This window comes from Oncorhynchus clarkii, chromosome 23 (genome assembly GCF_045791955.1).
Source record: "Oncorhynchus clarkii lewisi isolate Uvic-CL-2024 chromosome 23, UVic_Ocla_1.0, whole genome shotgun sequence".
In the NCBI taxonomy this organism is placed as follows: domain Eukaryota; kingdom Metazoa; phylum Chordata; class Actinopteri; order Salmoniformes; family Salmonidae; genus Oncorhynchus; species Oncorhynchus clarkii.
This window is the reverse complement of record NC_092169.1, coordinates 54,997,627-55,023,289: the sequence shown is the minus strand read 5'-3', so window position 1 is coordinate 55,023,289 and position 25,663 is coordinate 54,997,627. Positions and strand designations below refer to the sequence as shown.

General features: G+C 44.0%; 1 protein-coding gene across 2 annotated transcripts in view; it reads right to left on the bottom strand.

Annotated features, from left to right (window-relative positions):
• Nucleotides 1–4,742: 4,742 nt before the first annotated feature.
• LOC139381244 (A disintegrin and metalloproteinase with thrombospondin motifs 3) overlaps nt 4,743–25,663 on the bottom strand; it is a 134,954-nt gene continuing 114,033 nt past the window's right edge. The window contains exons 16-22 of one of the 2 annotated variants that reach the window (XM_071124718.1): nt 21,403–21,569; nt 19,378–19,543; nt 18,529–18,661; nt 16,660–16,867; nt 14,382–14,511; nt 11,126–11,236; nt 4,743–6,640 (exon numbers count right to left, since the gene is read on the bottom strand). In XM_071124718.1, coding sequence (XP_070980819.1) covers nt 5,970–6,640; nt 11,126–11,236; nt 14,382–14,511; nt 16,660–16,867; nt 18,529–18,661; nt 19,378–19,543; nt 21,403–21,569 — 1,586 coding nt within the window. In that variant the 3' untranslated portion in view covers nt 4,743–5,969. The remainder of the gene's footprint in view (nt 6,641–11,125; nt 11,237–14,381; nt 14,512–16,659; nt 16,868–18,528; nt 18,662–19,377; nt 19,544–21,402; nt 21,570–25,663) is intronic. The other variant, XM_071124720.1, reaches the window with a different exon arrangement.

The window sequence follows — 25,663 nt, the reverse complement described above, 5'->3', positions numbered from 1 at the left end:
CCCAGCTGGCCTGTCAGGTTGTAAATCCCAGCTGGCCTGTCAGGTTGTAAATCCCAGCTGGCCCGTCAAGTTGTTAATCCCAGCTGGCCTGTCAGGTTGTTAATCCCAGCTGGCCTGTCAAGTTGTTAATCCCAGCTGGCCTGTCAGGTTGTAAATCCCAGCTGGCCTGTCAGGTTGTAAATCTCAGCTGGCCCGTCAAGTTGTTAATCCCAGCTGGCCTGTCAGGTTGTAAATCCCAGCTGGCCCGTCAGGTTGTAAATCCCAGTTGGCCTGTCAGGTTGTAAATCCCAGCTGGCCCATCAGGTTGTAAATCCCAGCTGGCCCGTCAGGTTGTAAATCCCAGCTGGCCTGTCAGGTTGTAAATCCCAGCTGGCCTGTCAGGTTGTTAATCCCAGCTGGCCTGTCAGGTTGTTAATCCCAGCTGGTCTGTCAGGTTGTTAATCCCAGCTGGCCTGTCAGGTTGTAAATCACAGCTGGCCTGTCAGGTTGTAAATCACAGCTGGCCTGGTACATCGCCTGCTGCCTCCATTCCGGATGCACTGTTTCAGTTTCAATGACGAATGTAACTAAAGCTGGGAATGTCAATACAATCAAACTAGCAAGGGCAATGATTACAAATCAATCAAAACATTGCTAATAGGCTAGCGTATCTATGTAGCAAGCTAAAAATACAGAGCCTAGAGTTAGCTAGCTAGTTAGATAGCTAGCTAGATATTTGCTAGGAGGATGTCATGCCATTGGAGGAGTGGGTGAGTGACTACTTTTTCCCCTCATATCGTTTTTCGATGGATATACACAGCTAGAGTTGCAACTTTAGCCAGTTAGCTTGGGTGCTTGGTTGGGACAAGAATGCATTGGCAGGCAAGCTGCAGAAGGACATGGAGGCTACAATTCCCCATCGTTTATCAGTGCAATTTTGATGGCCAACTAGCTGAAAAAGTTTGAGAGGGTTTATCTAATGTTCCCTCGTTAGATTTTAGTTCATCTCACTCTGGCTAGCATTAGTTGTTGATCCTGTTGATATGCATAACTGAGGGAGAGAGAGAGTCTACCTTTTCATGGTTGTTTGATCAATAGGACTGTAAAGTTCCCAAATGTAAGAGGACTTCTGTGGTATTTATATATTGACAGAAATCCATTCAGGTGTATTTTGTGTCTTTTGGCGAATGCGTTCTAATGATCTAATGTCTCGCTGTTGCAACTTCCTGTAAACACACAGTCCAGTTCAAAGTGAATGATGACAGGCCCTACTGCCTGTAAACACACAGTCCAGTTCAAAGTGAATGATGACAGACCCTACTGCCTGTAAACACACAGTCCAGTTCAAAGTGAATGATGACAGACCCTACTGCCTGTAAACACACAGTCCAGTTCAAAGTGAATGATGACAGACCCTACTGCCTGTAAACACACAGTCCAGTTCAAAGTGAATGATGACAGGCCCTACTGCCTGTAAACACACAGTCCAGTTCAAAGTGAATGATGACAGACCCTACTGCCTGTAAACACACAGTCCAGTTCAAAGTGAATGATGACAGGCCCTACTGCCTGTAAACACACAGTCCAGTTCAAAGTGAATGATGACAGACCCTACTGCCTGTAAACACACAGTCCAGTTCAAAGTGAATGATTCTGGACAAGACAGATGGTTTTATTCAGTTTTATTTACTGCAATGTCTATTGATTGTCCAAACACACGGCCGCTTTCTCACTCTATACTGCTATAGAATTTTCCACAAATGCATTAAGCATACGGAATTCCCAAACATTCTAAGAATTTATGAAAACGTGGATATGACCATATCTAAGTGGTCGATTGTCAGATTATTTGTTTTTAAGTGTCATTCTTCCTGGGGGTGTACATGAACAGACTTTAATAAGATTTCATGATGCTAAAATGCTGTCAGTTCCACTTAAAATGCAACAACGTTTCACACACACACACAAGTTATTTTCAAAGAGACGACTACCAATAGGAAGCACGCCGCAATAACAAACACAGTTCCACTCACCCGATGATGAACATCATATGAAACTTAACTTGTTAAAAGTTATTCTTGAAAATGGAGAAGCTAACAAATTAGCAACAACATCCTCTTGGATAACAGCTGCAACAGCCGCTGCAAACCAGCTGACAACAAAAGCTAGCTAGCTAGCTAGGCCGTGGGAAAACTACTGCTCGCTATTGCGCAGTGGCATGTTGTTTCCATATGTTTTTGTAAAAACGGTCCCACTCATGAAGTCAAAATGTGATTGGTTGATTCCACTGTCACTCCAAAATGTTTCCCTAAAACAGTTGAATGGCAGACGCCTTAATCTTGCTTCTGATGGGCTACCCAATCCCAGAGATATTTCTCCCCAGAGATAAATCCCTTTCCTTTCCAACAAAAACTGAAGATGTTTTTTTACCTTTGGTTTAACTAGGCAAGTCAGTTAAGAACAAATTCTTATTTTCAATGACAGCATAGGAACAGTGGGCTGCCTTGTTCAGGGGCAGATTTTTTACCTTGTCAGCTCGGGGATTCAATCTTGCAACCTTTCGTTTACTAGTCCAACGCTCTAACCACTAGGCTACCTGCCGCCCAGATTTATTCAGAACAGAATTGAAAATAATAATATAATTATCATTATTATAATCATTATTTTATTCATCCTTAGCCCTTCTCTGAATGCGTAGAAGGCCCATTGTTCCCCACTGTGTTTGGGTTAGTAAACATTTTTAGAGTGGCTCGATTTGCTCCGGTCTTGGTCTTCAATCGATCTCACTTTAGGTGGTCTCGAACACAACACTGATTTTAGGTGACCTTTTAACCCTAACCCTTTTCCTAACCTTAACCTAATTCTTCTAACTTGCTATGTTAATTCTCCTAACTTGCTATTTAAGTTATCCTAACCCTGCTACGAAAAGTTTGCTGTACTCCATCTTGTCAAAACTGGCAATACTGCCCGCAGAACAGCGTGAGTTTCCAATAACGCGGTACTCTGCACGACAACTCGTCACCACCATCATTCAGAATCCACCGTTATAATACCTAGTACTAACGTGTCATGTGTCCTGATATTGTCCACATTCGAATTGTGATATTTTATGAAAAGTGTCTACATCGCCCACTGTCCGCATTGTGACCTCATTTCCTGGTCCCTCCCTGTCTGAAAATTATTTCACAGCTAATATTGATGTATTTATTTTAATTGATGGCATAACGTATTCTACGGTCACATAAACTACTGCAGCATAAATACTGGAGGCTGAGACAGGAGGGGTCAGGAGACACTGTGGCCCCATCCGATGATACCACCGGACAGGGCCAAACAGGCAGGATATAACCCCACCCACTTTGCCAAAGCACAATCCCCACACCACTAGATGGATATCTTCAACCACCAACTTACCATCCTGAGACAAGGCTGAGTATAGCCCACAAAGATCTCCGCCATGGCACAACCCAAGGGGGGTGGGGCGCCATCCCAGACAGGAAGACCAGTGACTCAACCCACTCAAGTGACGCACCCCTCCTAGGGACGGCATGGAAGAGCACCAGTAAGCCAGTGACTCGGCCCCTGTAATAGAGTTAGAGGCAGATAATCCCAGTGGAGAGAGGGGAACCGGCTAGGCAGAGACAGCAAGGGCGGTTCGTTGCTCCAGAACCTTTCTGTTCACCTTCACACTCCTGGGCCAGACTACACTCAATCATAGAACCTACTGAAGAGATGAGTCTTCAATAAAGACTTAAAAGTTAAGACCGAGTCTGCGTCTCTCACATGGGTAGGCAGACCATCCCATAAAAATGGAGCTCTATAGGAGAAAGCCCTGCCTCCAGCTGTTTGCTTAGAAATTCTAGGGACAATTAGGAGGCCTGCGTCTTGTGACCGTAGCGTACGTCTAGGTATGTACATAGTAGAGCATTGCAGTAGTCTAACCTAGAAGTAACAAAAGCATGGAGGAATTTTTCTGCATCAATTTTGTATGGAACATTTCTGATCTTTGCAATGTTACGTAGATGGTAAAAAGCTGTTCTTGAAACAATCTTGATATGTTCGTCAAAAGAGCGATCAGGGTCCAGAGTAACGCCGAGGTCCTTCACAGTTTTATTTGAGACGACTGTACAACCATCAAGATTAATTGTAAGATTCAACAGAAGATCTCTTTGTTTATTGAGACCTAGAACAAGCATCTCTGTTTTGTCCGAGTTTAAAAGAAGAAAGTTTGCAGCCATCCACTTCCTTATGTCTGAAACACAGGCTTCCAGCGAGGGCAATTTTGGGGCTTCACCATGTTTCATTGAAATGTACAGCTGTGTGTCATCCGCATAGCAGTGAAAGTTAACATGATGTTTTTGAATGACATCCCCAAGAGGTAAAGTATATAGTGAAAACAATAGTGGTCCTAAAACGGAACCTTGAGGAACACCAAAATTTACAGTTGACACAACTAAGTCTTAATGTTTGTACAGTCAGCGTATTTTAGAGTTCTGATTGGGTACGACAGTTGAACTATTCTAATGAGATATATTCTTCAAGAATCAATGGGTATACATCATCAATATTTAGAAGTCTAAAGATCAATGTATCAACTCCTTTTAAGATGTGGTCTGGGATGAACTGAATCCTGCTGTTAGCATAAAAAAAAAGTTTGAGTATAGGAAAAAGGATTATTGTCCTAATCTGACTGAGTTTTTCCACCAGCTAATTAGCTCTCGACTCGGACCAAGATGATGCAAAAAAAGACAACAACTTTTACATTTTTCTTTCAAACGTTTTTTTTCTCCCTACCATTTAAAAATGTAATAAATATTAACATTTAAAGCTTTTCATTCATGTATATACAAGAACTATACAATACACATAATGATGTTATGAACTGCAAGACAGAAATGAGGTAATGCACAACTTGAAACAGCGTGACATCAGACCAACCACTCTGCAGACTTACAGCATTCTCTCTACTTCTCGACTGACATCATTATACTTTACATTCTGTTGGCTGGCTGTTAGTTTCTTAGATAATAATATGCTGCTGAAATGTACACTATATACAATATTACTTGAAAAATATATCACTTACAAAAAAAATATCAAGAATGGTTTTCTTTTTATCTTTTAAAGCATATGTGTGAGTTTTTCCACAAAGGTAATGTGCATGCTACAGTGGGGTTGGCTTTACAAACAGACTTGACCTGTTGACCTTTAGATGACCTCTGAGGTCAATCTCTTGTAAATGGTTGTTTGGGAAGCACGTCAACAATAAGAGCACCAATGGGGAGAGGTTACAAAGCTCCCTGGAGGAAGTGCCATCATCACCAAGACACTCTGACATCATCACCAATACATTGTGACATCATCTCCAAACTGGTGACATCACCAATACTTGTGACATCATCACTTCAACTTGTGACAGCCCCCCAAAGTGAAGTTTTTTTTTTTGGGCCGTGCCACACAATATCTTCACAATATTAAAGTTCAATAAGTAGTTCTGATGCACTTTCAAAATACGTTTGCACAACTGTACACAGATCAGGAAGTTAATGGTAGCAATGCAGTCGTCACATTGTTTAACATGTCTTGTAGTCATTTTAGTTCCAGCACCATTTTATTTTCTTGTTTATTATTCCATTTATTAACTGAAGCAGAGAGGGCTGAGTGATGCAGTGCAAATGCATAGAGATCACTCTGCTGGTTCGATGAGGTAACCATTAGTGGTCTAAGTCCACTGGCATGGATTTTATTTTTTATTTTATGTTAATTTATTCTTGCAGCAATCGGGTGAGAGTCCAGTCCAGGTTAATCCATCAGATGGTTGTAATAATGTTGTAATAAAGTTGTCACATTGTAACATTGTCATATTGTAACATTGTCACATTGTAACGCTGTAACACTCTAATGCTGTAACAACGTTGCAATAACGTTGAGCTGACAGAAGTCACGGTGGACCATATTACTGAGCAGCAAGTCCCAGGATAAGTCAGTGATCATGTCAGCACATGGGACAGGGTCCTGGTTGTTCTGGTTCTGTGAGCCGAGTCTGATCCTACATCCTCCCTTCTTGACCTGGCAGCAGCAACGCCAGCCACAGTTCCAGCAGGCCCGGGTTCAGGGCCGGGGCCGGTGGATTGGCCTAAAGAGCGGTTGTTTGGACTGCTGTGCTCTTTAGATGGCGATAAAGCAGCGTCTCCATTGGAGTCTGGAGAAGCGATGGATCGGAGCCGGGGCCGGAGAGGCGGGCTGGGACCTGGAGGTAGAGAAGGGAGCCCAGGGACCAAGTCTCCATCCCTGACCCCAAAGGAAGGACCCTGGGGAACGACGGCACTCGCCGATGGTGAGGTGGTCAGGCCCTGAGCAGTGGAGCGAGGCCGTCTAGGGGTCTTAGTGGTTCGGGATGGGCTCTGGGTGGTGGTGGGGAGCGGGGAGTCTGATGGTTGGGTGGGGTTGGGCTGGGTAGAGGTCTCCTGGCCAGTCTCAGAGTCTGAGTCGGAGGATCCTCCAGTCTTGTGGAGGTCTGGGGATGGAGAGAAGAGGGTGGTGAAGCCTTCCTTCCTGTTGCAGGACTCACAGCACAGCTTGTTGTAGCCAGGAATGGAACAGTAACGGGCTAGGACCTCCATCTGGCAGAATATAGACTTGTCTCCAAGACATGGCTCATCTGTGGGGCGAGAGCAGAGTCAGAGTCAGACACATTACAGCTCTTTCCTCATACAGTAGTGACCTTAACCCAACACCTGGCAACCCAGCACCTGGCAACCCAACACCTGGCAACCCAGCACCTGGCAACCCAACACCTGGCAACCCAACACCTGGCAACCCAACACCTGGCAACCCAACACCTGGCAACCCAACACCTGGCAACCCAACACCTGGCAACCCAGCACCTGGCAACCCAACACCTGGCAAACCAACACCTGGCAACCCAACACCTGGCAACCCAACACCTGGCAACCCAACACCTGGCAACACAACACCTGGCAACCTCTTCAACCGTATCCCGCTCCGCTGGCATGCATCGAAAACTTGTGGCTTTCTCCTGGCTATTCTTTTGCAAAATAACTAGGAATGAACTGACTTATTTTCAAATAAACGTGTATTACATATAACATCACATTAAGGTGTGGGCTGGTCACTGTATTAAAAAAGAACGATAGCAGGTCTATTTCTCTCCAGTAACCTATTCTGTCCATTCATAACATGGCGCTTCTCAATACCCATGAATGATAAGATGCCGTCTGCTCTGTTTTAAGGTCCTTACTACTGAATAGTGTCTGTTCCAGGTGTGTAGGAGTCAAAATAACAATGATGGAAGAGCATATAAACAACTTTTGGAAAGCTCATATTCTGAGCTAGCCATTAAAAAAGTATGGTCTACAGAAAGAGATGGAAGAGATGGCGACCCGCACACTGTCGAAAAAATTAATACATCCAAAACTGAGGCTTGAATGCAACATAAAGATGTTTATTCAAACACCTGACAACAGAAAGAGTTGGCCAATACTATCCAAGAGATTGTTAGTGAGGAAATTACGTCTGCCTTCGACTTGCAATTAAAACCGATAAATGAATCTCTTGCACTGCTCCTTTCTAAAAAATGTATACATACTCTACTGAAGTGGAAAGTTTGGAGACAGTGGCCAATGTAACAGAGGAACGACACTATGACCTGGATGGAGAACGACCAATGGCTGGGTTTTACTGTGGAACCTGTTTATTTGTTTCACATCTATGGCCTATTAACACTAAAGATAACAATTACATCATTAATAATGCATATATATACACTACCGTTCAAAAGTTTAGGGTCACTAGAAATTAGAAATGTCCTTGTTTTTGAAAGAAATTCAGATTTTTTGTCCATTAAAATAACATCAAATTGATCAGAAATACAGTGTAGACATTGTTTACGTTGTAAATGACCTTTTAAAGGTCATGTAGCTGGGAAACAGCAGATTTTTAATGGAATACCTACATAGGCGTACAGAGGCCCATTATCAGCAACAATCACTTATGTGCTAAAATGGCATGTTGTGTTAGCTAATCCAAGTTTATTATTTTAAAACGCAAATTGATCATTGACCAAAACCCTTTCGCAATTATGTTAGCACAGCTGGAAACTGTAGTGCTAATTAAAGAAGCAATAAAACTGGCCTTCTATCTTTGATAAACACAGATATTAAACTGTTTTCCAAAATGTTGTCATCCGGTCTCGAGACTTACTTACCCAAATGGATCCACACGGACATAACCGTGGGAAGTAAGGGGTGCTGAGTGAGGGTGCTGCAGCACTCCCTGCAAAATCAGAATTTAATAAAAATATATATTTCACAAAAGTAGTGCATCTGGCCTTTACTAGTCCTCTATTAGCGGACTGATGTAGTATCTGAGGCGCGGACAGATTTATTTTCTTCAACACCCCCCCCCCAGTCGACAAAATAATTATACTTATGGAATCTCAATCGTTTCCAATTTTAAATATTTTGGTAGTAGATATACACGGAGTGTAGAAAACATTAGGAACACCTTCCTTATATTGAGTCGCACCCCTTTTGCCCTCAGAGCAGCCCCAATTCGCCGGGGTATGGAATCTCCAAGGTGTCAAACGTGTTCCACAACGATGCTGACCCATGTTGACTCCAATGTTGTGTCAAGTTAGCTGGATGTCCTTTGGGTGGTGGACCATTCTTGATACACACGAGAAACTGTTCAGTGTGAAAAACCCAGCAGCGTTGCAGTTGGTCTTCACTGATACATCCCTTACACAATGTAATATGGTGTCTCCTATCGGCCTGGAAGAGGTGGTCTCCACTGATACAGCCCTTACACAATGTAATATGGAGTCTCCTATTGGCCTGGAAGAGGTGGTCTCCACTGATACAGCCCTTACACAATGTAAACTGGTGTATTGGCCTGGAAGAGGTGGTCTTCACTGATACAGCCCTTACACAATGTAATATAGTGTCTCCTATTGGCCTGGAAGAGGTGGTCTCCACTGATACATCCCTTACACAATGTAATATGGAGTCTCCTATTGACCTGGAAGAGGTGGTCTCCACTGATACATCCCTTACACAATGTAAACTGGTGTATTGTCCTGGAAGAGGTGGTCTCCACTGATACAGCCCTTACACAATGTAAACTGGTGTATTGTCCTGGAAGAGGTGGTCTCCACTGATACATCCCTTACACAATGTAAACTGGTGTATTGTCCTGGAAGAGGTGGTCTCCACTGATACATCCCTTACACAATGTAAACTGGTGTATTGTCCTGGAAGAGGTGGTCTCCACTGATACATCCCTTACACAATGTAAACTGGTGTATTGTCCTGGAAGAGGTGGTCTCCACTGATACGGCCCTTACACAATGTAAACTATGCTTGAATGCTATTATTGCTCACACTGTTTCTATTTGAAGAACAATGTAACTGGGATTCAAAACGCCAATATTTCACAATAATGCCTTGTGATCTGGAGGACAGCCTTTAGCATCCCCTCACTGGTCCCAATGTGGAATCCGTATCCTTACTAATATCATTAATGGTTTAAGAACATTCCAAGGAAACATGTTTCTATATTTACAACATAAGTCAGCTGTGCTGGCCTATGGAGTCCTTTGGTAAACCCAGCTACTGAAACCTCCAATGATGGGATGTATAAAATAAGTTATCTGGGCTCCTGAAAGGAGTGCACTATGATATATAAACAACTTTTGGAAAGCTCATATTCTGAGCTAGCCATTAAAAAAAGTATGGTCTACAGATCTACTTGAATCCGAACAACCCTTTAACTCGAACAGAATATGGAAAAAATATGACCTTGGCATTCTGTAATTCAAACCACCAATTTATACATTTTAAGTTTGTTAATTTACTGTATTTAACACCAAAGAAAAATTTTCTGCTGAAATTGGCCCCAACTCGCAACTGTTCACTGTGTCCCCTAAATCAGGTAGGCACATTTTCATTTGATGTGGGTGTGCCCTGCAGATAAATGCCTTTGTTCCCCCCTGAAGGCCATGAATTTAAATATTCAACGCTTCGCTTTAATTATGTTACTTAACGATGAAAGCCCCTTGAATCTCTCAATCAATCAGAGAAGACAACTGCTGGAAGGCAACACTGCTCGTCACTCCCTGACCTTAGAGATCCTTTATATTCTCTATTATGGTTAGGTCAGGGTGTGACTAGGGTGGGTAGTCTAGTTTTTACATTTCTATGTTGACCTGGTATGGTTCCCAATCAGAGGCAGCTGTCTATCATTGTCTCTGATTGGGGATCATAGTTATGCAGCCTTTTCCCACTGGGTTTTTGTGGGATCTTGTCCATGTCTAGTTGCTGGCATCACGTTTTCGTTTTGAGCTTTATTGTTTTTTTCCCTGTGAGTTTCATCTAATAAACATGTGGAACTCTATGCACGCTGCGCCTTGGTCCATTCATTCAACACACGACCGTGACACTGCTGCTGAAAAATGATTGGCTCTAAAGATGGCCGACCACCTCACTCTCTCCCATATAACCAGTGGATACAGTTACTATTAGAAGTTATAACACTAGAATCATCGACAACAAGAAGGAATGGTGCTAGTCAAGGAACGACTGAGGGTGGCTGGATGGGGACTGGGTTATCTTTGTACACATTTATTTGATTGTTTTTGTACTTGTAAACGCGCTCTGAAATAAAAATACAAATCTGAATAAAAAGTTGGTCACAAAAGAACAGATTTGGATGTCTTGGTGTAACGCCTAAAGGTTATGGGTCCCAGTCAGGGCTATTCCCCGAATTCGCTACATACTGTACCTCAAACATATTTCCCAGACACACTCTTTAATATCAGATGTTTATAACGCTAAGCTGCTAAGAATAGAATAGACTAGAATCCAATAAAATCCAATAGAAGAATAGAATAGACTAGAATCCAATAAAATCCAATAGAATAATAGAATAGACTAGAATACAATAAAATCCAATAGAAGAATAGAATAGACTAGAATCCAATAAAATCCAATAGAATAATAGAATAGACTAGAATCCAATAAAATCCAATAGAATAATAGAATAGACTAGAATACAATAAAATCCAATAGAAGAATAGAATAGACTAGAATCCAATAAAATCCAATAGAAGCATCCCATGCTCACTTACTGAAGGAGAGTTTGTGGACAGGATTCTCAGGAACAATCTGATGTACACCCTCCGTCTTTGTCGTTGAATTCTCCATCGCTTCTTTAGTGAACGGGGGCAGCGATGACTGTCCTGTTTTTACCAGAGGATGAGAGACGGCAAGCTTTACAGATAATTACATGGTGGGTTGCAAAAATCATAGGTTTTCCAGAAATCCAGGTTGGACGATTCCAGATTTCTTGCTTTTTCCCTTACTTCTTCTGGTAATGTACCAACTGGGAGTTCTGGACATCCTGGACATTTTGGGGAACGTGACCTGAACTGCAACCCTACATAAGGGTTCTTTGGGAAGGTGATGGTTCTATGTGGAACCATAATGCCTCAAATAGCCCTTTGAGCTCTTCAATGGTTCTTTACAGTTCAGAACTAGGGTTCTTTACAGTTCAGAACTAGGGTTCTTTACAGTTCAGAACTAGGGTTCTTTACAGTTCAGAACTAGGGTTCTTTACAGTTCAGAACTAGGGTTCTTTACGGTTCAGAACTAGGGTTCTTTACGGTTCAGAACTAGGGTTCTTTACGGTTCAGAACTAGGGTTCTTTACAGTTCAGAACTAGGGTTCTTTACAGTTCAGAACTAGGGTTCTTTACAGTTCAGAACTAGGATTCTTTACAGTTCAGAACTAGGGTTCTTTACAGTTCAGAACTAGGGTTCTTTACAGTTCAGAACTAGGGTTCTTTACGGTTCAGAACTAGGGTTCTTTACGGTTCAGAACTAGGGTTCTTTACAGTTCAGAACTAGGGTTCTTTACAGTTCAGAACTAGGGTTCTTTACAGTTCAGAACTAGGGTTCTTTACAGTTCAGAACTAGGGTTCTTTACAGTTCAGAACTAGGGTTCTTTACAGTTAAGAACTAGGGTTCTTTACAGTTCAGAACTAGGGTTCTTTACGGTTCAGAACTAGGGTTCTTTACGGTTCATAAAATGGGTCTTGTCTCTTTTAGTGATAATTAAAATGTAGGGGAAGCAGCTCATTAGAATATTTTGGGGCGTGTCTAATTCCATTACATATTAGATATGACAATGGCCAGTGATGGTGTCCTGTGAAAGACTCATGTTATGGCCTTGTGTTAGTTGAGAACAGCCAACTAAATCAGTCAGTGGGTCTCAATTCTCTCCTCAGGGACCCCAGCTGTTCCAGAGGAAGCTCACTTGTTTCAACTTGTCAATAATAACACCTATGGAATTTTAACAATATAACATGTCTGACCAGAATAAAACCCTGTATGGTTTTCAATAGGATCTACAAAGAACCTTTAAGATTAAAGAAGGTTCTTTATAGAACCATTCTCCATAAAGGTTCTATAAAGGACCATAAGAAAAGGGTTGCAACCATAGTGGAACCCTTTTTGATGCTATATAGAACCTTTTATTAATGGTTCTTTATAGAACATTAGCACCATGTTCCATTTAGAACCTTGAGCATGGTTCTTCATAGAACCTTCAAAAAAAGGTTACATAAAGCACCAAAAGGAAATTGCTATGGCAGCGGTTCCCGAACTAGGGGTTTGCAACTGTTCCAAACTCCCCAGGTAATCAGAGCTCTTTAAGAACCACTGTGCCTCTCTTCTCCTGTCTCCCCAGGTAATCAGAGGTCTTTAAGAACCCCCTCCTCTCTTCTCCTGTCTCCCCAGGTAATCAGAGCTCTTTAAGAACCCCTGCTCCTCTCCTCTCCTGTCTCCCCAGGTAATCAGAGGTCTTTAAGAACCCCCTCCTCTCCTCTCCTGTCTCCCCAGGTAATCAGATCTCTTTAAGAAACCCTGTTCCTCTCCTCTCCTGTCTCCCCAGGTAATCAGAGCTCTTAAAGAACCCCCTTCTCTCCTCTCCTGTCTCCCCAGGTAATCAGATCTCTTTAAGAACCCCTGCTCCTCTCCTCTCCTGTCTCCCCAGGTAATCAGAGCTCTTAAAGAACCCTCTCCTCTCCTGTCTCCCCAGGTAATCAGAGCTCTTTAAGAACCCCTGTTCCTCTCCTCTCCTGTCTCCCCAGGTAATCAGAGCTCTTTAAGAACCCCCTACTCTCCTCTCCTGTCTCCCCAGGTAATCAGAGCTCTTTAAAAAACCCTGTTCCTCTCCTGTCTCTCCAGGTAATCAGATCTCTTTAAGAACCCCCTCCTCTCCTGTCTCCCCAGGTAATCAGAGCTCTTAAAGAACCCCCTCCTCTCCTCTCCTGTCTCCCCAGGTAATCAGAGCTCTTAAAGAACCCCCTCCTCTCCTGTCTCCCCAGGTAATCAGATCTCTTTAAGACTCCCCTCCTCTCCTCTCCTGTCTCCCCAGGTAATCAGATCTCTTTAAGAACCCCCACCCCTCCTCTCCTGTCTCCCCAGGTAATCAGAGCTCTTTAAGAACCCCTGTGCCTCTCCTCTCCTGTCTCCCCAGGTAATCAGATCTCTTTAAGAACCCCCTCCTCTCCTCTCCTGTCTCCCCAGGTAATCAGAGCTCTTAAAGAACCCCCTCCTCTCCTCTCCTGTCTCCCCAGGTAATCAGAGCTCTTTAAGAACCCCCTCCTCTCCTCTCCTGTCTCCCCAGGTAATCAGAGCTCTTAAAGAACCCCCTCCTCTCCTCTCCTCTCCTGTCTCCCCAGGTAATCAGATCTCTTTAAGAACCCCCTCCTCTCCTGTCTCCCCAGGTAATCAGAGCTCTTCAAGAACCCCTGTTCCCTCTCCTCTCCTGTCTCCCCAGGTAATCAGAGCTCTTTAAGAACCCCTGTTCCTCTCCTCTCCTAAATGTCACCCATTCATGTTTGGACAACTCTCATCCTCCTTTCTAATACTTCATAAAGAGGTGTCCCCTAAAAGTGTTTCACCCCCTGGAAGTCACTCCTCAGAAAACAGAACTGGGTACAAAGCTCAATTCCCCCCCATTCCCAACAGGAGTTATGGAGGAGAAGGGTCCATTTATATTGGCCTTTCCCAACTGTTCAGATGCATGTATAGACACAGATACAGACGTGCACACACACACACACACACACACACACACACACACACACACACACACACACAAACAATAAGTGCTACAGAGGTCTCCTGAAGCACTTATAGGGATAGCAGGAGAAACAGTTATTACACATCAGTGACTTCTATCTTTGTGTGTGTGTGTGTGTGTGTGTGTGTGTGTGTGTGTGTGTGTGTGTGTGTGTGTGTGTGTGTGTGTGTGTGTGTGTGTGTGTGTGTGTGTGTGTGTGTGTGTGTGAGCATGCATGTGTGTGTGTATGTACTCTACCTGGACACGGGCTCAGTTTACAGATGAGGACAGTTTCAGGCTTGTCTCCCTCACAATGGCCGATGGTGTTGTCTGTGGCTCTACACACAACCTGTCTCTGTCGAATCCCCTCTCCACAGCTTACTGAACACTGTGGTGGCCACACAGAGAGACACAGAGAGACAGCGGGTCAGATAACCTGTCTCTGTCGAATCCCCTCTCCACAGCTTACTGAACACTGTGGTGGCCACACAGAGAGACACAGAGAGACAGTGGGTCAGATAACCTGTCTCTGTCGAATCCCCTCTCCACAGCTTACTGAACACTGTGGTGGCCACACAGAGAGACACAGAGAGACAGCGGGTCAGATAACCTGTCTCTGTCGAATCCCCTCTCCACAGCTTACTGAACACTGTGGTGGCCACACAGAGAGACACAGAGAGACAGCGGGTCAGATAACCTGTCTCTGTCGAATCCCCTCTCCACAGCTTACTGAACACTGTGGTGGCCACACAGAGAGACAGCGGGTCAGATAACCTGTCTCTGTCGAATCCCCTCTCCACAGCTTACTGAACACTGTGGTGGCCACACAGAGAGACACAGAGAGACAGCGGGTCAGATAACCTGTCTCTGTCGAATCCCCTCTCCACAGCTTACTGAACACTGTGGTGGCCACACAGAGAGACACAGAGAGACAGCGGGTCAGATAACCTGTCTCTGTCGAATCCCCTCTCCACAGCTTACTGAACACTGTGGTGGCCACACAGAGAGACACAGAGAGACAGCGGGTCAGATAACCTGTCTCTGTCGAATCCCCTCTCCACAGCTTACTGAACACTGTGGTGGCCACACAGAGAGACACAGAGAGACAGCGGGTCAGATAACCTGTCTCTGTCGAATCCCCTCTCCACAGCTTACTGAACACTGTGGTGGCCACACAGAGAGACACAGAGAGACAGCGGGTCAGATAACCTGTCTCTGTCGAATCCCCTCTCCACAGCTTACTGAACACTGTGGTGGCCACACAGAGAGACACAGAGAGACAGCGGGTCAGATAACCTGTCTCTGTCGAATCCCCTCTCCACAGCTTACTGAACACTGTGGTGGCCACACAGAGAGACAGCGGGTCAGATAACCTGTCTCTGTCGAATCCCCTCTCCACAGCTTACTGAACACTGTGGTGGCCACACAGAGAGACACAGAGAGACAGCGGGTCAGATAACCTGTCTCTGTCGAATCCCCTCTCCACAGCTTACTGAACACTGTGGTGGCCCCACAGAGAGACACAGAGAGACAGCGGGTCAGATAACCTGTCTCTGTCGAATCCCCTCTCCACAGCTTACTGAACACTGGCCCCACAGAGAGACACAGAGAGACAGCGGGTCAGATAACCTGTGGCTTACTGAACACTGTGGTGGCCCCACAGAGAGACAGCGGGTCAGACGAGACTCAAAGCAGCTGGCTCTTCACCGTTCTTAGAAACAGCGCTGAAATCCCTAGAACAGTCAGCTAGCACAATTCCTAAAACAAATCCATATAGAGCAACTTCTCTTTCCAGAAAACCTGGTAAACAACACAGGAAAAAAGTGTTTATATTCAACAAAATCAATAAAACTGGACTGCTAGAGGGTCTGGATACGCTAACCATCCTCTTCACGTCCTTCAGTGTGTGGTGACTGGAGAATGTTCCACACCAGAGTTCAGCTTCATTACAATTCAATTAGGTCAATTTCTCAAAGAAAACTACAATTCTATTTTAGTGAACAGAAATTATAATTCCATCATTGATTGAATTGAAATCGAGTTGACCCCCCAACTCTGATAACTAGTACTGTGAGCTGTGTGACAGAGCTCCATGTCCAGGTCCCTGTCTGTACTGAAGGCTCTGTGGCGGAGCTCCATGATCAGGCCCCTAACTGTACTGAAGGCTCTGTGGCGGAGCTCCATGCTGGGACCCACCTGTGACTGGTCCCTTGTCTAGAGAATGCTCAGTGGTGGAGCTCCATGACCAGGCCACTGTCTGTACTGTAGGCTTTGTGGTGGAGCTCCATGCTGTGACCCACCTGTGACCAGGCCCTTGTCTAGAGTATACTCTGTAGTGAAGCTCTATGCTGGGACCCACCTGTGTCCAGGCCCTTGTCTAGAGTATACTCTGTGGTGAAGCTCTATGCTGGGACCCACCTGTGTCCAGGCCCTTGTCTAGAGTATACTCTGTGGTGAAGCTCTATGCTGGGACCCACCTGTGTCCAGGCCCTTGTCTAGAGTATACTCTGTGGTGAAGCTCTATGCTGGGACCCACCTGTGACCAGGCCCCTGTCCTCCACTGCGCAGGGCAGGCAGAGGGGTTACAGACCTTCCTGGTCTCAGGCTTGTCCTCTGTACAGTACTTAGTGTGGACCGTCCGGTTGGTGCCGTTGTGGAGGGCCTGCATACACTGAACAACCCTGGACTGGTAGCCAATCTTCCCACACGTCTTACTGCACGGGTTCCACTCCTCCACCAACCACCTGGGAGAGGAGGGAGAGAGAGGGAGGGAGAGAGGGAGAGAGAGGGAGGATTGGGGGCAGACAGAATAAGAAGGAGGGGGGGAGCAGACAGAACAAGAGAGAGCACATTATTCAATCTGTCCATTAATGGGAATGACTAGGTTATTATCTCATTATTCAATCTGTCCACTACTGGAAATGACTAGGTTATTATCTCATTATTCAATCTGTCCACTACTGAGAACGACTAGGTTATTATCTCATTATTCAATCTGTCCACTACTGAGAATGAATAGGTTATTATCTCATTATTCAATCTGTCCACTACTGGGAATTACTAGGTTATTATCTCATTATTCAATCTGTCCACTACTGAGAACGACTAGGTTATTATCTCATTATTCAATCTGTCCACTACTGAGAATGACTAGGTTATTATCTCATTATTCAATCTGTCCACTACTGAGAATGACTAGGTTATTATCTCATTATTCAATCTGTCCACTACTGGGAATAACTAGGTTATTATCTCATTATTCAATCTGTCCACTACTGGGAACGACTAGGTTATCATCTCATTATTCAATCTGTCCACTACTGGGAATGACTAGGTTATTATCTCATTATTCAATCTGTCCACTACTGGGAATGACTAGGTTATTATCTCATTATTCAATCTGTCCACTACTGGGAATGACTAGGTTATTATCTCATTATTCAATCTGTCCACTACTGAGAACGACTAGGTTATTATCTCATTATTCAATCTGTCCACTACTGAGAACGACTAGGTTATTATCTCATCATTCAATCTGTCCACTACTGAGAATGACTAGGTTATTATCTCATTATTCAATCTGTCCACTACTGAGAATGACTAGGTTATTATCTCATTATTCAATCTGTCCACTACTGGGAATAACTAGGTTATTATCTCATTATTCAATCTGTCCACTACTGGGAATGACTAGGTTATTATCTCATTATTCAATCTGTCCACTACTGGGAATGACTAGGTTATTATCTCATTATTCAATCTGTCCACTACTGGGAATGACTAGGTTATTATCTCATTATTCAATCTGTCCACTACTGGGAATGACTAGGTTATTATCTCATTATTCAATCTGTCCACTACTGGGAATGACTAGGTTATTATCTCATTATTCAATCTGTCCACTACTGAGAACGACTAGGTTATTATCTCATTATTCAATCTGTCCACTACTGGGAACGACTAGGTTATTATCTCATTATTCAATCTGTCCATTACTGGGAATGACTAGGTTATTATCTCATTATTCAATCTGTCCATTACTGGGAATGACTAGGTTATTATCTCATTATTCAATCTGTCCACTACTGGGAACGACTAGATTATTATCTCATTATTCAATCTGTCCACTACTGGGAATGACTAGGTTATTATCTCATTATTCAATCTGTCCACTACTGGGAACGACTAGGTTATTATCTCATAATTCAATCTGTCCATTACTGGGAATGACTAGGTTAGTCATCCAGACAGAGTGCATTAGCTTCAGTCCCTCTTCGAGAGGAAGTGTCCCTTAGAGCGATGATGATGATGATGATGATGATGAAATGGATGCTCTCCTATCAACATGGCTCGGACATGGACAGAGAAAGGATAGAGGGGGAGAGTGAAGGGGAGAGGAGCTCACGTTGGCTGGCTGCACTCGTTCACGTTGCACCTCTTCCGGATGGGTTTGGGCTTCTTGCTGGTTTCACAGAGGTTCCGGTGCACCAGTCGACTGTCGCTCTTCCTCCTGCATCCGTATTTGGTGTACTGTATACCTGCCAGATGGTCCAATTAAATGGGTTTAGTACAATCTGTTGTAACGTCTGACAAAAACATAACATTTTCTAATTTATACTGTAAATCATTTGACAGAAAGAAAATGCAGGTGGTACTAACACACACACACACACACACACACACACACACACACACACACACACACACACACACACACACACACACACACACACACACACACACACACACACACACACACACACACACACACACACACACACTATGACAGAGCAACAGGGTAGGAAGAACCATTTGAATGTGAATGTGTCAGAGACCCCTGAGCAGCATGCCCTGAGGACATTTAGGCTCTGCTCTGCGTCAACCAGGTTGGGACAATAGCATCAACCCACAGGTTGCCAGGTTGGGCCAATAGCACCAACCCACAGCAGGTTGCCAGGTTGGGCCAATAGCACGAACCCACAGTAGGTTGCCAGGTTGGGCCAATAGCACGAACCCACAGCAGGTTGTCAGGTTGGGCCAATAGCAGCAACCCACAGCAGGTTGCCAGGTTGGACCAATAGAACCAACCCACAGCAGGTTGCCAGGTTGGGAGAATAGCACCAACCCACAGCAGGGGTACTTGGCAGGCCAGGCACAAATGGAAACAACCATCAGGGACCTTTCTGTAGCAGGTGAAATTGAATTAATCTGGTCTAAAGAGCCACTCCACAACCAGGCCCCCCCATACACACACCTCCCCCACAGGGTTTAGAGCACTGCGACCAGCTCTTCAGGGCCCACTCGTAGGTATCCAGCTCGGCCAGGAGAACGTTGTTATTGGTGATGACCGGCAGCAGGTCCTCATGGATAATGTACTTATATGTCAGACTGATCTTAGTGTCCTCCTCCTGTGGAATGACCTAGAAGAGGACAGGGAGAAAGAGGACACAATGACAGAGAGAGAGACACAGGGAGAAAGAGAGTGAGAGAAAGACAGAGAGGAAAGACAGAGAGCGAGAAAGAGAGTGAGAGAAAGATAAACAATTGATTCCCATTCAAGGTCCTAATCCCTAAACCTAACCCTTAACCTAAGTCTGACCTTAACATTAACCCCAAATCCTATCCCCAAACCTAAGCCTAAGATCCTAAGCCTAAAATAGCTTTTTTCCTTGTGGGGACAGGTGAAATGTCCCTACTTGTCCCGAATTGTCCTCGTTTTACTATCCCTGTAAGGACTTCTGGTCCCCACAAAGATAGTAAAACCAAAATCACACACACACACACACACACACACACACACACACACACACACACACACACACACACACACACACACACACACACACACACACACACACACACACACACACACACACACACACACACAGTGGACAATAGTGCTGAGCAATTAACCAACATTTCCATTTTTTTTCGATTATTAAACAACTAATTCACCAACGTCAGTTCAATTACTTGAATTCCATTTTGTTCCGTTATTTGTGAACCCAATGCACATTTCCTCTAGAGGGAAATCAAATCATTCACAAGAGAACTCATCTCAAGAACTAAGTGGGACGATGGGCTGAAGGGAGATGAAGTTTTTCATTAAGCAAATTTTCAACCTAGTTCAGCACATAAAAGTGGTATTTAACTACAATGACCATAATCCCTTTCGGCAGTTTTCCCCACAGTTTAGGCAGAGATACATACACTTTTACTCCTGCTACGTTCGGTTAGATACACACAGACCATTTGAGAGAGGAATGTACACAACAAGAGGGACAGACAGTTGGTGAACGTTTACCTGAACTACTTTGAAGAACTAGTCAAATAATTTCTACAGACAGCTCTGCAGCTTACTTAGGCAGATTAGCCTAGCTAGATAGGATGACTACAGACAGCTCTGCAGCTTACTTAGGCAGGTTAGCCTAGCTAGATAGGATGACTACAGACAGCTCTGCAGCTTACTTAGGCAGATTAGCCTAGCTAGATAGGATGACTACAGACAGCTCTGCAGCTTACTTAGGCAGATTAGCCTAGCTAGATAGGATGACTACAGACAGCTCTGCAGCTTACTTAGGCAGGTTAGCCTAGCTAGATAGGATGACTACAGACAGCTCTGCAGCTTACTTAGGCAGGTTAGCCTAGCTAAACAGGATGACTACAGACAGCTCTGCAGTATATTTAGACAGGTTAGCCTAGCTAAACAGGATGACTACAGACAGCTCTGCAGTATATTTAGGCAGGTTAGCCTAGCTAAACAGGATGACTACAGACAGCTCTGCAGTATATTTAGGCAGGTTAGCCTAGCTAAACAGGATGACTACAGACAACTCTGCAGCTTACTTAGACAGGTTAGCCTAGCTAAACAGGATGACTACAGACAACTCTGCAGTATATTTAGACAGGTTAGCCTAGCTACACAGGATGACTACAGACAGCTCTGCAGTATATTTAGGCAGGTTAGCCTAGCTAAACAGGATGACTACAGACAGCTCTGCAGCATACTTAGGCAGGCTAGTCTAGCAAGATAGGCTGATGGCTGACTGCTACTGCCAGAGAAGAGATGATGACTTTAAGGAATGTGTCGGATAGTGATAATTTTGGTCGGCCTGTTTTGGGTAAAATGAGAATGGGACACACCTGCATCCCAACTGTCACTTGTCAATGTTTAAAAATTCAGCCTGTACGTGTGTGTGTGTGTGCACGTGTCTGGGTGTGTATGTGTGTCTGTGTCTGGGTGTGTGTCTTACTAGATCCATCAGTTTCGTCTTCTTACCAGAACAACGATGCCCTCGTGAAGGGGGCCGATTGTTTTCAGGGTTTCTTTCTCGCCGCTTCCGAAGACGTACTCCCACTCCAAACCGCTGTCGATGAAGGTTCTGGACTTGGCATCTCCACTTTTTGCGTTCAATATGAAGCTGCCTGTGACTTGATTCTTAACAGCTGTGAAACACAAAGAAAACCGTCTGAATCACAATGTGTTTTCATCCGTTGGATAGTCTGACACACACACACACACACACACACACACACACACACACACACACACACACACACACACACACACACACACACACACACACACGTCTGGACCTTGACGCACATCTGAGGTTGGAGCTATAGTGTATATAATGTATATATATAATAAATAGGCTGGCCATTACCATATAATGCTATAATCTTTGGAGGGAGTTGAAAGTCCGTGTTGCCTAGCAACAGCCCCAAAACATCACTGCTCTAGAGGAGATCTGCATGTAGGAATGGGCCAAAATACCAGCAACAGTGTGTGAAAACCTTGTGAAGACTTACAGAAAACGTTTGACCTCTGTCATTGCCAACAAAGGGTATATAACAAAGTACTGAGATAAACTTTTGTTATTGACCAAATACTTATTTTCCACCATAATTTGCAAATAAAATCATTTTTTTCCTCATTTTGTCTGTCATAGTTGAAGTGTACCTATGATGAAAATTACAGGCCTCTCGCATGTTTTTAAGTGGGAGAACTTGATGAACACTCCTCTCACATAGGACCTGATTCCCAGCTGAGATGAACGAACACAAGCAAATTGCTTACATGTCTTTATTTTTGTAAATAATTAATTGCCGTCAATGTGAGTAAAGTGCATGGATCTGATGAAGTCAGAATATCACCTGTCGACTAACAAAATGGATCGAATTGACCTTTCCACTGACCAAAACTAATGTACCATTGAAGTGTATTCAAAGAACCATTGAAGTGTATTCAAAGGACCGTAGGAGGAATTTGTATTCAAGACCTTTTCCAGCATCATTCCTCAGACAGTCTGTGATATATATACAGTGCCTTGCGAAAGTATTCGGCCCCCTTGAACTTTGCGACCTTTTGCCACATTTCAGGCTTCAAACATAAAGATATAAAACTGTATTTTTTTGTGAAGAATCAACAACAAGTTGGACACAATCATGAAGTGGAACGACATTTATTGGATATTTCAAACTTTTTTAACAAATCAAAAACTGAAAAATTGGGCGTGCAAAATTATTCAGCCCCCTTAAGTTAATACTTTGTAGCGCCACCTTTTGCTGCGATTACAGCTGTAAGTCGCTTGGGGTATGTCTCTATCAGTTTTTCACATCGAGAGACTGAATTTTTTTCCCATTCCTCCTTGCAAAACAGCTCGAGCTCAGTGAGGTTGGATGGAGAGCATTTGTGAACAGCAGTTTTCAGTTCTTTCCACAGATTCTCGATTGGATTCAGGTCTGGACTTTGACTTGGCCATTCTAACACCTGGATATGTTTATTTTTGAACCATTCCATTGTAGATTTTGCTTTATGTTTTGGATCATTGTCTTGTTGGAAGACAAATCTCCGTCCCAGTCTCAGGTCTTTTGCAGACTCCATCAGGTTTTCTTCCAGAATGGTCCTGTATTTGGCTCCATCCATCTTCCCATCCATTTTAACCATCTTCCCTGTCCCTGCTGAAGAAAAGCAGGCCCAAACCATGATGCTGCCACCACCATGTTTGACAGTGGGGATGGTGTGTTCAAGGTGATGAGCTGTGTTGCTTTTACGCCAAACATAACATTTTGCATTGTTGCATTGTTTCATCTGACCAGAGCACCTTCTTCCACATGTTTGGTGTGTCTCCCAGGTGGCTTGTGGCAAACTTTAACCAACACTTTTTATGGATATCTTTAAGAAATGGCTTTCTTCTTGCCACTCTTCCATAAAGGCCAGATTTGTGCAATATACGACTGATTGTTGTCCTATGGACAGAGTCTCCCACCTCAGCTGTAGATCTCTGCAGTTCATCCAGAGTGATCATGGGCCTCTTGGCTGCATCTCTGATCAGTCTTCTCCTTGTATGAGCTGAAAGTTTAGAGGGACGGCCAGGTCTTGGTAGATTTGCAGTGGTCTGATACTCCTTCCATTTCAATATTATCGCTTGCACAGTGCTCCTTGGAATGTTTAAAGCTTGGGAAATCTTTTTGTATCCAAATCCGGCTTTAAACTTCTTCACAACAGTATCTCGGACCTGCCTGGTGTGTTCCTTGTTCTTCATGATGCTCTCTGCTCTTTTAACGGACCTCTGAGACTATCACAGTGCAGGTGCATTTATACGAGACTTGATTACACACAGGTGGATTGTATTTATCATCATTAGTCATTTAGGTCAACATTGGATCATTCAGAGATCCTCACTGAACTTCTGGAGAGAGTTTGCTGCACTGAAAGTAAAGGGGCTGAATAATTTTGCACGCCCAATTTTTCAGTTTTTGATTTGTTAAAAAAGTTTGAAATATCCAATAAATGTCGTTCCACTTCATGATTGTGTCCCACTTGTTGTTGATTCTTCACAAAAAAAATACAGTTTTATATCTTTATGTTTGAAGCCTGAAATGTGGCAAAAGTTCGCAAAGTTCAAGGGGGCCGAATACTTTCGCAAGGCACTGTACTTTTAATGTAAGACGAAAGAACACTAAACAACCGTGAACATGCAACATCACATAGACAATCACCCACAAATTACCCAAGGAATATGGCTGCCTAAATATGGTTCCCAATCAGAGACAACAATAAATCTAGGCAACCAATAGACATACAAAACACCTAGACTAGTGAACAACCCCATAAACATACAAAAACCCTAGACAGGACAAAAACACAACAAACCACCCCTCGTCACACCCTGACCTAACCAAAATAATAAAGAAAACAAAGATAACTAAGGTCAGGGCGTGACAGTAATGAGTCAGAGACCACACTGTATCTGTCCAACACCATGGTACCATGTCTACTGCCCCTCTTCATCTGCTGCCCACCCACTCTCCTGTTTATGCTCAGTCTCTATAGTATGTTAGATAAGCTCTGCACACACACACACACACACACACACACACACACACACACACACACACACACACACACACACACACACACACACACACACACACACACACACACACACACACACACACACACACACACACACACACCCACACACACTCACCAGACACTGCGGGCCCTGCTAGACATGATTAGCATTTAAAAAATGAAAATATCTGATGCCTGGTCCGAGCTGGCGAGCATTACTAACAGGCTAAAACTCTCCAGGGCTAATGATCAGTCAAATGATCTGCAGTCATGCACTGCTGGCGAGCATTACTAACAGGCTAAAACTCTCCAGGGCTAATGATCAGTCAAATGATCTGCAGTCATGCACTGCTGGCGAGCATTACTAACAGGCTAAAACTCTCCAGGGCTAATGATCAGTCAAATGATCTGCAGTCATGCACTGCTGGCGAGCATTACTAACAGGCTAAAACTCTCCAGGGCTAATGATCAGTCAAATGATCTGCAGTCATGCACTGCTGGCGAGCATTACTAACAGGCTAAAACTCTACAGGGCTAATGATCAGTCAAATGATCTGCAGTCATGCACTGCTGGCGAGCATTACTAACAGGCTAAAACTCTACAGGGCTAATGATCAGTCAAATGATCTGCAGTCATGCACTGCTGGCGAGCATTACTAACAGGCTAAAACTCTACAGGGCTAATGATCAGTCAAATGATCTGCAGTCATGCACTGCTGGCGAGCATTACTAACAGGCTAAAACTCTCCAGGGCTAATGATCAGTCAAATGATCTGCAGTCATGCACTGCTGGCGAGCATTACTAACAGGCTAAAACTCTACAGGGCTAATGATCAGTCAAATGATCTGCAGTCATGCACTGCTGGTGAGCATTACTAACAGGCTAAAACTCTCCAGGGCTAATGATCAGTCAAATGATCTGCACTCATGCACTGCTGGCGAGCATTGCTAACAGGCTAAAACTCTCCAGGGCTAATGATCAGTCAAATGATCTGCAGTCATGCACTGCTGGCGAGCATTACTAACAGGCTAAAACTCTCCAGGGCTAATGATCAGTCAAATGATCTGCAGTCATGCACTGCTGATGATCATACAGGAAATGTGTGTGGGTGGGGTTGTGCGTGTGTGTGTGTGTGTGTGTGTGTGTGTGTGTGTGTGTGTGTGTGTGTGTTGTGTTCTG